Source organism: Fusarium venenatum (genome assembly GCF_020744135.1).
Source record: "Fusarium venenatum strain MPI-CAGE-CH-0201 chromosome Unknown EDB82scaffold_3, whole genome shotgun sequence".
Classification (NCBI taxonomy): Eukaryota; Fungi; Ascomycota; class Sordariomycetes; order Hypocreales; family Nectriaceae; genus Fusarium; species Fusarium venenatum.
The window spans coordinates 3,071,728-3,085,639 of record NW_027072131.1 but is presented as its reverse complement, the minus strand read 5'-3'; the positions used below and the strand labels follow the sequence as shown (position 1 = coordinate 3,085,639).

The window sequence follows — 13,912 nt, the reverse complement described above, 5'->3', positions numbered from 1 at the left end:
AAACATAACTACTGGACAACCCACAGTTTGTTTTGAGTTATCAACAAATTGAAGAATCGAGTTTCGTTCACTCTCATATGAGAGGCGATGCGTGCTATCAGGCTGCTGATACTTACTTGATTTGATGGGGTTGTCCTCAAAGTATGATGACTTGAAAAGCGTGCAGAGGCTGCTGATACAATATCCTCAAAGTGGCGTCTTGTACTCGCATCCTGCCACTAACATTTTGACCATGACGTGATTGGATGCTTGTCTACAGATAGCCCGAATAGGTGTGCATCCTTTATTAGATAGATCCTATCAAACATTTGCCTGCAAAGATATTTCTCGAACCTTTCTAATACAGTTTACTCTTTAAATCGCAAAGTAACCATGGAGTCTTGTTCTACGTGTGCAACTATCCTCTCGTCAACGCCGGCTTACACAAAAAACGAATCGTCTCTACCGCAAGACCGTCGAGTCGCATGTTGTTCGAGAATCATTTGTGGCAAATGCATTCATGTTCGTCATCTATCTCTACCTCCTTCTCGCGTGACCGCAACGTGGGTTGTAGCTGATGCTCTTTTATGGTACCTAGGAAAACGAGCGGTTTGCAGATTATTGTCCTTACTGTCAGGTTTCAACAGTGCCTACTTCACTGCCGCAGGGCCTGAGAGAGCCCCCGGCTTATTCGTCATCTAGCTCGACAGCACATATATCAGGAGCGCCACCACCATATTCAGCAGCTTCAACGACGCAGGATGTCGATGACGAGAAGGCAGCATTGGCACAGGATGCTTTGAAGGAGGATGCCCCAGATATTCTGCATTTTCTCGATCATCGTCATGATAGTATCAGCTCTTTATCTCTCCGATACGGCGTGCCGGCTTCTGCTCTCCGACGAAGCAACAATATCACAAGCGACCACTTGCTTCTTGGCAGACGAACAATCCTGATCCCTGGCGAGTACTACAAGGGTGGCGTAAGCCTTTCTCCACGGCCCGTCGAAGGCGAAGAGGAAGAGATGAGAAAGGGTAAGATTCGTCGTTTCATGACATCCTGCAAGGTCTCCGACTACGACATTGCCGTGCTCTACTTGGAGCAGTCAAGTTATGATATTACAAATGCTGTGACAGCGTATTTGGACGACGAAAAATGGGAACAGGAACATTCAGTACCCAGCAAAGGCAAGAAGGTCGACAAGTACAAGAACCGTGGCCCCTTTTGGAGAGGACTCTGATTCAGATTTGACTTGGATACTTATTATATTCATATTTCATACCGCCTTGCGGTTTCAACACATCTTCAGTTCGCTGGCAACCCATCTTCTACCAAGCCAGGGACTTTGCTTTTGACCCTGTACGTTAACGCCGCTAGCTTCCCAAATACTTCAAGTTTTGCAAGATTTGTACAATAGCATTCATGATACACTCGAGATACCATGTTCTCTCATTAAAATGCAGACCGTGTACGGATGTCCTGGAAAAAACGATTAGTACCTTGTTCAAATAGTAGTGACTCTGGAGGTGACTTACAGAAATCTTCCTCTCAATCTCCCGGACTGAGCGGTCCAACTCGCCTGCGATCATCTGCTTCTTATCGTTTGGTAGAAGGTTGTACCGTTCGCACAAGTCACCGTCGATGACTCCCTTGACAGGGGCATAATAGCCACGATACATGAGATGATCTCGTCCGGCGAGTGGGGGATCTTCTGTCCTAAGGTGTTGCTCGAGGTTCTGAAAAAAGTCTGCATCTTCACGACTGACAAATGGAATAAAAACTCCGATTGTGCCCATGATACCACTCCATAGCAAAATTTCCTGTCCACCAACCACAAGACTCGTCTTAGTGATACTAGTCGGAATGTCCTGGGTGTAGAAATGACACATTAAGCTCACTCTGTGAGGTGTGCCGTGGAGATAGTCTCGGGCATTGATCAGATGCAAGCCGGATTGCTCCTCATCAGCCTCTTCACTGGCCTTCTCAGGACAACGTACGATAAACATATTACCGAACTTGTCACCACCAGCGACTGATTCATAATCCACCATGGTTGTACATGTGGTCCACCTTGCGATTGTATCATCGACAAATGGAATAAGCTTATTAGAAGCAGGCTTATAAACAACGTAAGTGACGCCCTGCTGAACATCGCCTACAATGATTCGACTGCCTTGTGTGTTGAGAGACACAATCTGCTGTGTTGCAACTTCGGCCTGAGACTTGCGGAGCATTTGCCTCATACCCAAGTCATATATGCGAAGCGATGTGCCAACAGCTACAAGCACTCTTCCTTGGAATGCCAGTAAGGCCAGTGGCGGTTCTTCAATCTTGGTCTTGTGGATAAACTCAAGCTCCCGACCCCCTTCCAAGAAACGGTAGATATGGAGGTATCCTTCCGAAAAGCTTCGAGGATTGACCACCATATCTTTACCGGTACCAACGACGAGGAAGCTCTCGTTATCCTGGCTGGCAAATGGCACAATAGCTGCACTGACGGCTGCCTCGTTGTTCTCCAAATTTATTGTCTGCAAAACCTGGCCTTCTTCAGACAAGGGGTCAATTACGTTGATGCAAGATGCCCATCTCCGAGTACCTTTGGGGTAGCCAAAGTCTTCAGGCGGAAGCACCCTAGAGTCGCCATTTACGACTCCAGGGTCGGCGAGGAGTTGTGCTCTTAACTCAGGTGGCAACGTGTTGTTGTCTGCTTCGATAGTGTAGAAAAGAGGTTGATCAGGATGCTTGACGAGCTTCTTGGGGGTATAAGTTAAAGGAATAGATTTTTGGATCAATGTCTCGCCAAGACGATCAATGTTGAAGATTCTGCGAGTGTTAGCTTGTGTCTCGCTGAAGTATGCTACAAGAATGTTGCAGAAATTTTTGTTGCTTCAGTAGGAACAATTGGAAAAAATGCGTAATAAGACCTCATCGCCCAAGGCATAGGATCCTTTTTCTCATCATGTACAACTTTAGATGGGTGGAAAAGAAAATAGAATGGACATACCGTAGTGACTGGCCTTGAATGCCAACAATGCCTTCTTCGCATTGCTCACTGCTGAAGTTCCAGCCCCACTCGAGATCAACGTAATTTAGGGGCGTCACAACAAATCCCTTGGTGATGGGATCCGCATAGCCAAGCCAAGGTCTAGAACTAAGCCCAAGTACACAAGTCTTACCCTGGACAGTAACTTGGAACAGTCTGACTTCCTTCGGCCCAAGGAACTTTTGGCGGGTATCAGTCAATTCACCGGTGATCTCGTCGAGAACTGTTCTAAGATACACACCGGAGTGGAGTCCGATGTGAAGATAGAGTGTAGAGCCACCGGATGAAGAGTCTTCCATGGCAATAATAGCTAACGACGTAGGGGCCGCTGTCAGAGCCTGCACCGACTTATTTTCCAAAGTCGATTCAGGATCAAGGCTGAGAATACGGACAGTGCAGTCATCACAGCCGACTGCCAGGAATGAGCTTCTCAGGCGCCCTTCAGGGACATCTCCCAAGCTCAGGCATGTGACTGTTCCGAACATTTCCTTCTTCTCGTCGTACTCGGCCAACGAACCGTCGGCGTCCATTTCGAAGTATACAATCTCGCCAGAACTGAGGGCGACAGCAACTTGATGAGCATTGGCGGTAGCGGCAACAATGGATCGATGTTGTGGGGCTGCCCATTCATTAACGTTTCCATTACGGATATGACGAATGCCTTTAGGATGAACTTGAATCAGGCCATCGTCACCGAGCAGCTGAGCTGCCAATGTTGGAACGCTCGTGAGGAATCCTGAGTCGCTGACTTCCTCGACCGTTTCTCCAATACTCAAAACCAATGTACCATTGGTAAACGACAACACAATGTAAGCATCGTATTGTTCCGAGCGGTTCAGCTTCAGTGTCCATACAGCGGAAGGTATTCCAGGAAGTTCAGAAGCAACGATCTCATTGACTTCCAAGCCATGCTTGAGCATTCTGAAGCTGCTTCGGGGGCCATTGCCACAGATGGTATATATTTGAGGGGCGTCTTCGCCAGTGAGATTTGCAACCTTGCAGTCTAACAGGGGGTTCATGGCAGGAATGCTCTCAACCAAAGCCAAGTTTTCAGTTGGCCGGGGGTGGAAGTACACAGGTTCATAGGAGGCTTTGGGGTCTGCGGGAAAATCGTCGCTGTAAAATTCCAGTTCCTCATCATCGTCACCAAGTTTTTCAAATTGGTAGAATGAGTAGTTGCCAAACTGTGTGGCAACATAGAGGAATCCACTCTTGAGGATACAAAGACTGGATGCCACTGGAACGGTGTCGAAGTACTTGACCTTGAGCCTCTTGACTTCTCCTGTTGGATTGCCTTCTTCATCTTCAATCATGTCGATGGAGAGCTTGAAGAGATCACCATCGTCCGTTTGCAACAAGAAAAAGAATGCACCCGTATTGCCTTTCAGCTTGTGCATAATGCCAGACACAATTGTGCGCTTGCGATTGGGATCTTCTGTAGCACCGCGGCGACGAGGGATGGCAACGCGGAAGGCCTCTTGATTTGAGTGTCGATATGTGATGTTTTCTTCACCGCATACCAACACACCGCTTGGACCATCGCTGCCACCTGGAACCTGGAATAGGATTGAGGCTGTAGGATCGACTGGATCCGACCACTTCCGGACGACGTGGTTGAGTCCTAGATCAAGCTCGTAGTAGACAAGCTGAGTATCCAGTTCTTCCATAGCTTGGCCTGTTGAATCTTGATCAACCTCTGAGTAGTCAATCTCGAGCGCGGCGAAAACAGGATTCGAGTAGCCGACGTCAAGTGCAACCATGGAGATGACAAGAACACCTGGCTTGTGAGCCTCAAGAGGCGACGAGATCGTAAGCTCAGCTTGTGAATTCCGATTTAGGACATAAACAAGCTTGTTCTTCTCCGTTGAGGCAATTAAGCACGCTCTGCCCTTAGGATCGCAAGCAAGATACTCGCCAGGAATCACTCTTCTCACGCCTGACTTTCCAAATGTTTCAAGGTGTAGTCGCTGGAAGCGGTTCTGAGTTGGGAGATACTCAATAACTGTGATCCGACCAGAGTCAGAAGCAATAATCAAGTAATCTGTGAAAGTTCAGTTAGCCTTAGATTTCTGGTGACAGGGTTTCGAGTTTCGGTGGCACTGTGGTCGACGCGTCTATAGCATCGCTTTTGAACATCACTAAGTGATTTTCCTGAGAGGGGTTCTGGATTGACTTACCCTTATTACTACCAGCTAACCGGAAGGCGGCAAGGGAACGGATGATGCCAAAGACGTCATGAGAGAGGAGGGTAATCACCTTTCCCTGGGAGGGATCAGGTCGTAGCAGTGAGAGCTGTGAGCCAGCACCAGTGATGATGAGCTGTTCCCGAGTGCCTGCGAACTGGCCCAGGACCGCCTGCGTGACATTTGTAGGAGGCTGGACCGTAAGCGAATATAAAAACATGTTCGATGTGGTCGCCATGTTTGCGGCTAGGCGCAGATGAGCCTGCGCGGCTTCAAGAACAGGTGCAGGTCAGATTGTGTCGCGTCGAAGCTGATGGTTGTAGCTTTTGAAACTCGAGCGAGCTTTCATGTCAAAACTTTGGCGCGCATCGGAGGAATTATTTTGCGGCGCAGCCGACTGTGGCCCGAGCTCCTTCGAATTATCCCACTTCCATCGATAATCAGATATACAGAAGACGTCAGTAAAACAATTGGCGTCCGGAAACTGATCATATTTGTTAAAGATATGGAGCCGACTCTGAGAAGAGCGGCCTCGAGCCTCTGCGGACAATGCTCTGCAACTATGCGGAGGCAATTGGCCTTGGGAGTGACAGCCAAGCCATGGATGAGGATATCACCCCATCATATCCGAAATGTTCACTCGACAGTCAAAGACCAGAAACGAAAAGCACCCGCGCCTGCTAACCGAGACTTTTCGACCAATGCAAACAAGAAGTCTGAGGCAGCCGCTTCTGTAACTAACAAGTCTTCTCCATCATCGCTGCGCCTTAGTCAAGACGACCTCTTCCATCCATTTTCGAAATCGCCTGTTCCCGAGTTTCGTCAACGAGCTGCTTTTATGCGACAGCACGCCTACTGCCCCCACCCCGATCACCAGCAAACGAAGCTCCCGACAATTGCCCCGAAACCTGAGGATGCAGAAGCTGCGAGTGGCACCCAACCGCCAGAGCATGTGAACTTTGAGTGTCCGGACTGTGGTTTGCCGGTCTACTGCTGCGAGGAACATTGGATGGACGATTACGAGAAGCACCTCGAAGTCTGCGATACCCTACGACAGATTAATGAAGATGACCATGACTTGCGATCCGGTCGGGTGTTTGAGGAAGGCAATCTCCCCGATCTTCAAATGGAGCATGCGGCTATCAACATGACAAACTGGGATACCTTCATGTACACCAGAGAGTTTGACGCCGTCAACTCTGATCGCCAAATGAGACAGATTACTCGTCTTCTGACATACCCGGTTACCATTGGCAGTGTTCTTCATGAACTCAGCCCGTACAGTATCAAGGCTGGGGAGCGAATGACTACGGAAGGCTTGAAGAGTTTTAGCGGTTAGTATTAATGACTGACCAGAAGGGAGATTTCACGACTGATTTATGAGAACAGCATTGAGATATAACCTGCACCCTCCTAAGTCCGGTCGAGGAATTGGCGTTGACGAGTTGAAGCCAGAGGCGCCTGCTGTGCGAGTATTTATCCTGGGAGCTCGTGCAGAGTCTTCTCTCCCGCGACCTGCCTGGGTACAGTTGGCTCACATGTTCCCCGACGCCCGACTCCATCTCATCTTTGTGGGGCCCGAAAGTATGGCCAACCGGGATGATGAGTTCCCATTGCCAGAGCGCACCCCCTCAAACCCCTTTGGGGCCGTGGTTGAGGACCGTGTCTGGTACAAGATGAAGATCAGCACAATCGTGGATTATTACCACACAATTCACCAGACTCAGCACTTTGCGCCATACGATCCTTACTTTGACTGCTTTGTGCTGTTCCATCCCGGCCTGGGTCATCCTGCTAGCAGTCACGAATGGGAGGAGACTCTCCCTCTTCTGTTGGAGACTAAGGTTCCCATTATCAGCACAGGCTACACTCAATTTGATATGGAGCGCGATGTCGAATGGGTGAACAAGAAGTCAAAGGGAGAGTTTGACATTCTGTTGCAGCCTGGCGAGAACACTTTCAGGAGTCTTAGATGGGATTTGAACGACATGGATCCTCAGGACGTCAGTTGTGGCAACTGGGGTGTGTGGGCGTTCCGTGGAAAGAGGTACGAGACAGCCACCAGGGATGCTTAAAAAAGGGTAGGACGAGGATGAACAAACCACGAATTCTCTTGTACCATATTGTACAGATTCTGTAGCATAGCTGTGTATATGGATAGATCATTACTGAAAGCGTCACGCCATTCTCTACACTTTAAGAGGAGGCATGCAGGTATGGTAGCAGAAAGCGACATCTCCCAAACCAGCCATTAAACGTTTCCATCACCAAATCGACCTATCAAGGTAAGAGCTTAGCTAGTAGCCAATACGCGGTACACGCTATCAACATGTCTGAGATGCACAATAGTATTGTGGCTTGAACTGTAGATACACCTGGAATGCTTCTTGTTTTTAGTGCTCGACTGTACTCGGAAGGTGCAGGGCATGGTATGGTAATAGGTATTTCGTGCATGCAGCTCCCCGCGCCTGCAGTGCACGGTTCAGGCGGCGGGCCAACCCATACCATGCAGGAAAGAGCTTAACATGCGGCCTCCCCTGCGACCTGCTGTTAACTTGACTTCATCCTCAAACACATAATTGAACTCCGCGTAAACTCATCACAATATCCTTTCTGCTCGCCTCGCCTCCGCGACCGGGTCATGATAGTGGAACCTCGCCGATCGCTCCGGCCATGACAGCCACTTCTTCTGTGGCCCCGGCCGCCTTTCCTGCCCGACCACCGGCCCCACGGCCCAAGTCGGTGACCTTTGATACTGAACCGTCGCCCTCTACCGCCGTCTCTTCTACTACTACGACTACCACTGCTGCCTCTCCACGTCATTCGACGCGCCCTCATACGACCGACCCCTTATCTGATCGAGCAACTTCACTTTTGATACGCAGGACGTTGTGCTCTCCTCAGCTCGGCGATAAGAATCGCGATGCGCAAGCGCCCATTGATGAGCTGCTTCCTCCTTTGACCAGTCGTAACGATGTCGACCTCCAGCTATACGCAATTCTCGCCATCGTACTGAGAGAGTTTGTTCAAAGCTGGTACAATAAAATCACGACAGACGAGAACTTTGTCGCAGAAGTCCTACACATCATCGCTCATTGTTCGCGAGCACTGGAGCAGCGCTTCCGCAAGGTTGATCTGGAAACTTTGGTTTTGGACGAGATACCCGACTTGCTGGACAAGCATATCACTTGTGAGGATGCACTACATTTACGAGCCGCTACTTTCTAACAACAATCAGCATACCGAATCTCCCATAGTACTATCGCAAGGCCCCCTGTGGAGGTAGATCCCCGAGAGGCATACCACGCCTTATGTCCTCTTCCGCACCTAGCGCCAGTGCCTCACTCAGACAAACCAGACACAATATCCGACCAAGCTGGGAATGAAGCGTTATACCGCCAGCTGCTAGTCCAAGGCATCCTCGCCATTCTCTTGCCCACGGAAGACCTCGAGAACCCATGTCTCACGAGTCTCGTCGAACAAATCTTCTCCGAGCTTATAATTGGCAACATCATAGCCAATAAGGCTTCACAGCCGTGGATGCTATACGAAGGCATCTGTATCACAGCCAGGGTTTTGCGACAAAAGACGAATGACGGGCCGTCGGCTGTAGGAGCCCAAAAGGAAACTTCTGAGCCAAAGCTTGAAGTCAAGGGTCGTCGCGCTTGGTCTGTGAGGTCTTCTGTAAGGTCCGTTTTTCTCGGCGTTATCCAACTTGGAATGATAGTAGTTGCTTCACTCCGATTTATCAGTACTGCTCTGGTGATGGCTTCATCCCTACCTGCTAGAACGACACCCATAAACGAAAAGGAAGTATCGCTGGGTCAGGATAAACAGTCCAGCGTCTCATCGAGCCACGAGTCAGCCGACTACATCAAGGCGCCTATCCTATCATGTCGAGTATGGACATGCCTTGGAAATTTGCTTGAGCTGAGCTTGCGCATGCCTTGGCTTGATGGATTTTTGTCACTTTTGCAGTACGGCGCGGTCAATGGACCTGGACGAATCGCTGGCCACGATGGCCCTGTTGACAGGTAAGATATGAGCATTTCTTTTATTTCGTCACACCTACATCGTCACCAGACATTTCTACCTCGCATGAGTCTGGAGTCACTGGACCTCCTGATGCTCCAGTGAGCACTCAGAAACAAATTTCTTCAACGGCACGGTATGATAAGTCGGCCCGCCTGGTCTTAGAAGCGGGTCATAACGTCTCTACCCTTTGTTGGCTGTTGGGCGGGAAGCAGTTGTCGATACACACCCTTGCAACACACACTTAGCTGTACCACGAGGCGCAATGAGGGTAATTGTGTGAAGGCAATAGCGTTTTCTTGTCGAGTCGCCTGTCCTTAAATCATGTTGATATGGGTCTTGGGAGCTGAGGCTCAGCCAATTGAAAAGCATGATGCTGCTTTTGACATCCGATTGCTTGACATGGCCCCAAGCTAGGCCTTTCCGTCCAGCAGGATGTCAAGATTACGCGCCCAGCCCATGTCAGCTTCTCCAAAGGGACCACCCGCTTCAAGATGCGTCAATGAGCTTGAATTGACTCTCGCCCCGTGCCGCGCCACCCGCCTGAGACAATCATCTTTCAAGACGTTGGTTGTAGTACTATCTCGAAGAGGGCAGCCGTCACAGTCCTGGTTCCCACCACCCAGTCAAGCTCTTGAATTCTTAAATCGCGGCTTTGCGACTAGTCAGCTTCAACTCTTCCTAAAAATCAAAAACTGCTGGAAACCACTGAGCTTTTTGCAACTACCATGCAAGACTGTTACACGATCCTAAACTCGACTTTGAGGGGTGAAAGCAAGTCATTCGATGACATGCTATCCACAAGCAGCCTCGATCTCATTGCTTGGGTGCCTGTTGTGTAATCTCACATCTCTACCTCAGCCTGTATGGGATACAGACGAAGAATGTGCTTCTTGATGCGTTTCCCCGCACCTTGCAAGGCTTGTCTTGCTTGTTGCTCCCCTGACCCTCATTCGATCCATTTCGTTTATACATGGGCAGATCAGCACAGAAGCAACCTTATGAGCCAGTCTAAAGGCGCTGCTACCCAATAAACCATTGGCAGCCTCGTCTTACTTTGTGCTTTGCTTCTCAACCTCACATTGCATTGCATTACATCGCATCACATCGGCTAGACCGACAATGAACGCGCCCCTTGCTGCACATTATGTTTCCGATCATTCAACCCCACGCGCTGTACAAGCTTAGAACGCAAAGTGAAGTTAATATGTGCTAATTTACGTTCTTCTTTCACACAGGCTCCTCTCTCATCATATCAATTCTCTCTTCTCTCCCTCGAATCTGCCCCCTCTTCTGCGCACACTTCGCGGCGTTCTCTTCCCCAATAATGCCCCCGGTAAGGCGTCTCTTTTCCCACCATCTTCCGAAGCCGAGCTACACGCCCTGCGTCGAAGAGCCGCTAAGTCACTTTGGGAGTTGCTACCGAAGGGTGTGGGAAGACTTTATTTCGGCGGTCGCTTATGGCGGCGAGGCACAAAGGCCGAGGGCGATCCATCGGATGACGAAGATCTTTTGGATGAGATGGAGCGGCTTCTCCTTGTACTGGATGACGAGTATTGTAACAAACATCTCATGTACAGCATTCTCGAATTGGTACTTGCTAGATTGATGCCCGAGCTAACCGAGAAAGGCGTGACAGAGTTGTGGGAAGAAAGACTTGGTTGAGTAGATAATTACAGTAGATCTGTAGACACTCTTTTAGATTGATGATACCCCTTTGTTAACAAATATATCAATAAACACAAACATCACATCAGAATGAGACAGAGTTAAGGTATCCAAGAGCAAGGGCATGCCTAAATGCACAAATGCCGCCCATTTAACTAAAGAAGGGATGTCCTTATCTACCAGACGTTTGACGATCTCAATAACCCCTGAGCAGGCTCTTAGCCTAGTCCAGCTATCTTCTTGATACAACAAGCCAAAAACGACCTCTTCCTTCTCTCCCACTGAAAAACATCGATATCGCCGATGTGATTCATAAGTCATGCACCACTTCGTTTCTTAACCGTAACTTGCCATGCCATACCGTGCCGTGCCTCGCAGCAGATGCCCTCTCGTCTTTGAACAGAAAAGTAAACAAGAAATGATGGGAATAAAAGAAAACAGCGTGTGCATAGATGATTATTCCCTCCGCATCGATGCCATACATGCATTGAAAGAAAATAAACGATATGTATAGAAGTAAGAAAACATGCTGAGAAAAGAAAACAGATATTGACAAAGCGGGGTGCAACGCCCCTGAACTGTTGTTAAGAGCCTCGCTCTGATTTGTACTGTGTCTCTGCCATTCGTGTTTTGGCCGTCGTATTTTTCTCCTCTTTTCTAGCCCTTTGACTCTCCTCCATGCCTCACCCTTCCGATGAGCAGTTCGGGATTGTAGATTCGTGTGGACGATTTTTGTATGTAAGCGTTCGGGTTCGCGCGAGCGGGAGATTCAAATCTTCAAGGGTGTTTGGGTATAAGAAATTGTCCGTTCCTGTAAGACACGTTTTTTTTGTAAGATTTCAGTGTTTTCTTTTGTCCGGTAATTGCCGCAAGCAGTCGAAGGTTTCATGTCGGATCCAATGGTAAGCAGTCGATGCCGCAAAGTGCAAAGTGCAAAGTGCAAAGTGCAAATGCAAAGAGTGCAGGTTCTTGCGTGAGCAGAAAAGTGACCCATAATGGTCCTGACCAAAGCACCCCCTCTAATACTCTCGACAATTAAACTCGAGAGCAAGTTCAAGTGGTAAGATATAGACATGGAAAAAAAGAAACAAACTCAGGGAGTTTTGGCATACAAATTCAGGCTGGTTCCATCTTGGCTGATAAAAGAACAGGTGCTTCAACGTCGCCTTCGGGGATACGGGACAGTCCACCAATCGACGGTCGACCTTGGTGGATCTTGAGCTTTTTGGTCAACTGGACGATGGACAGATAGTCGTTTGTGTCAAATGTGCCAGCTGATTGGATGTAGTTGAGTAGTGTTTGTGCTGCCCGGCGAGCATCCTCCTGGGACGGTGAAACTGGAGATGAGTCTATCGGGGTCGACGATGTAGCACTGGTTACTGCAGTAGAGCGATTTATACTCGAGTTGCTGCTGCTGCGACGCAGTACCGGAGGCGGTGAGTTGACGTTGGTGTTAATACTGAATGGTGCCTGTAGTTCATGCTGGGGTGACTCCAGAGCTGAAGACGGCGCAGTCGATGATGAGGGGTACCGAGGAGTCATAGGCTCCGTTGAGCATGAGATTTGGTTCACGTAATCAATGTTAAGGGATGGGAATGTATTGCTCCTCTTCTCCCTGTGTTGGAAATCCATCGGGAAGCCTCCCACATTGGGATCAGGAGAGAAAGTGAACGTACCCGTAGGGCTCATTGTGCCTGTTGAGAACGAAGACGCACCGTTGTCCCTGAAATCACTGGATAGTGACGTCGTTGATTGGGATTCTGCATGTTTGTAACCAAAGTCGAAATCGATTCCATCGGCATGTGCCTCTTCGTCGCTTCTGCTTCCGGATAGGGGCGAGAGCTGTCCTGTTGGTGACACGGGGGATAAATCGCTGGTCTTCGTGACAAGTGTCGATAGTCTTGCACTGTCTGGTATGTTGGCTTCGGAAGCTCTCCGCATCAATTTGCCTGCCCCAATACCATGCTTTTGTTTAAACTTTTGAAGCCAGATGCTATTCAGGTTGTTCAATACACTCTCTTGATTACCACTCGCATGGGCAAATAGTCTTGCCTGTTCCATGATCTCTTCGTCGCTGACCTGAAACCCTCGTTGCTGCTGTCTCCTAACGTAGTTGCTAAGTGTTCGATCGAAATCGGGATGCTTGCCTTTTCCACGCTTCACTGCGGCATTTTCCGGCTCTTGATCGCGTTTCAAGTACTGATCCTTGTGTCTTAGAACCTTCGATACAGTGCTGTTATGTTTTGTTAGATTCCCATGGCGAAGTGTGACTTGGTATCCAAAAATGCCTACCTTCTCTCAACGCCGAACCGGGCTCCAATATCGGCTTGTCGAGTGCCAGGGTTGTCCTCATGAAACTGACACATAGCTCTCTTTTGCTCCGTAGTCAGGGTTTTCCTCGACTTTTCGTGCTGGGTCGGTAATCTGGGGGCTTCTACAGGCGGAGCGCTGGTGGCAGGCGCCATAGATACTGGTGGTGGTGGATAGCTCTGAGAAGGAGCCGGATTCGTCAACTGGCTCGGCCAGGTCTGGTTTGTATTAAGAAGAGGAAGCTGCTGATGTGCCATTGGAGGTGGTGCTGGTTGTATCATTTGGTGTATTTGTGGTGGCGGCATTCGGTTTATCGATTCTGATGGTAGTCCGTGGACTCCAAAGGCACCAAAGGATGAATACTCGGTCAACGGACTGGCATTGTATGGACTTTGGCTGTAGGGACTGATACTCGTCCAGACATCACTTCCATATCCGTTGCTTTGAGCCATTGTGTTGTCCTGTCCCATTGTGGACGTCCCATTGACGTGATTCATCGTTGCGTGTGTTGTCCAGCTGGCACTGGATCAAGTATAGAAAATGTTAGAATTGGCTAAGTGATTGCCAATGCCTGAAAAATCTCGGTCACGAGAGCTAGTCAAGGATGAGATGTTGAATGATGATTTGACCCGACCGACTTCCTCTGAACTGGGAATGAAGACGGAGGAGAACTGAAGATTTAGTGTGATGGTCCTCA

The 13,912-nt window shown here is 49.0% G+C and overlaps 5 protein-coding genes across 5 annotated transcripts; 3 read left to right on the top strand and 2 right to left on the bottom strand.

Moving 5' to 3' along the window:
* Positions 1–372: 372 nt before the first annotated feature.
* Positions 373–1,219, top strand: EDB82DRAFT_526779 (uncharacterized protein; the record flags this gene model as incomplete). The annotated part of the gene is made up of 2 exons (XM_065609164.1): positions 373–588; positions 647–1,219. 2 exons carry the CDS (start codon positions 373–375, stop codon positions 1,217–1,219), a joined length of 789 nt encoding a protein of 262 aa, XP_065463931.1.
* Positions 1,220–1,352: 133 nt separating this feature from the next.
* On the bottom strand, positions 1,353–5,443 carry EDB82DRAFT_431504 (CPSF A subunit region-domain-containing protein; the record flags this gene model as incomplete). Its single annotated transcript, XM_065607698.1, has 3 exons — positions 1,353–2,802; positions 2,984–5,063; positions 5,200–5,443. The coding sequence occupies 3 exons, from the start codon at positions 5,441–5,443 to the stop codon at positions 1,353–1,355; spliced, it is 3,774 nt and encodes a 1,257-aa protein (XP_065463930.1).
* A 196-nt stretch (positions 5,444–5,639) lies between these two features.
* EDB82DRAFT_234644 (zinc-finger of mitochondrial splicing suppressor 51-domain-containing protein) lies at positions 5,640–7,579 on the top strand. Its single transcript, XM_065607277.1, has 2 exons — positions 5,640–6,539; positions 6,595–7,579. The coding sequence occupies exons 1-2, from the start codon at positions 5,711–5,713 to the stop codon at positions 7,278–7,280; spliced, it is 1,515 nt and encodes a 504-aa protein (XP_065463929.1). The 5' UTR covers positions 5,640–5,710; the 3' UTR covers positions 7,281–7,579.
* An 81-nt stretch (positions 7,580–7,660) lies between these two features.
* On the top strand, positions 7,661–9,816 carry EDB82DRAFT_234893 (PXA domain-containing protein). Its single transcript, XM_065607279.1, has 3 exons — positions 7,661–8,395; positions 8,444–9,239; positions 9,523–9,816. The coding sequence occupies exons 1-3, from the start codon at positions 7,879–7,881 to the stop codon at positions 9,527–9,529; spliced, it is 1,320 nt and encodes a 439-aa protein (XP_065463928.1). The 5' UTR covers positions 7,661–7,878; the 3' UTR covers positions 9,530–9,816.
* Positions 9,817–12,021: 2,205 nt separating this feature from the next.
* Positions 12,022–13,667, bottom strand: EDB82DRAFT_526775 (uncharacterized protein; the record flags this gene model as incomplete). The annotated part of the gene is made up of 2 exons (XM_025727255.2): positions 12,022–13,138; positions 13,198–13,667. 2 exons carry the CDS (start codon positions 13,665–13,667, stop codon positions 12,022–12,024), a joined length of 1,587 nt encoding a protein of 528 aa, XP_025581740.2.
* Between the last annotated feature and the right edge of the window lie 245 nt (positions 13,668–13,912).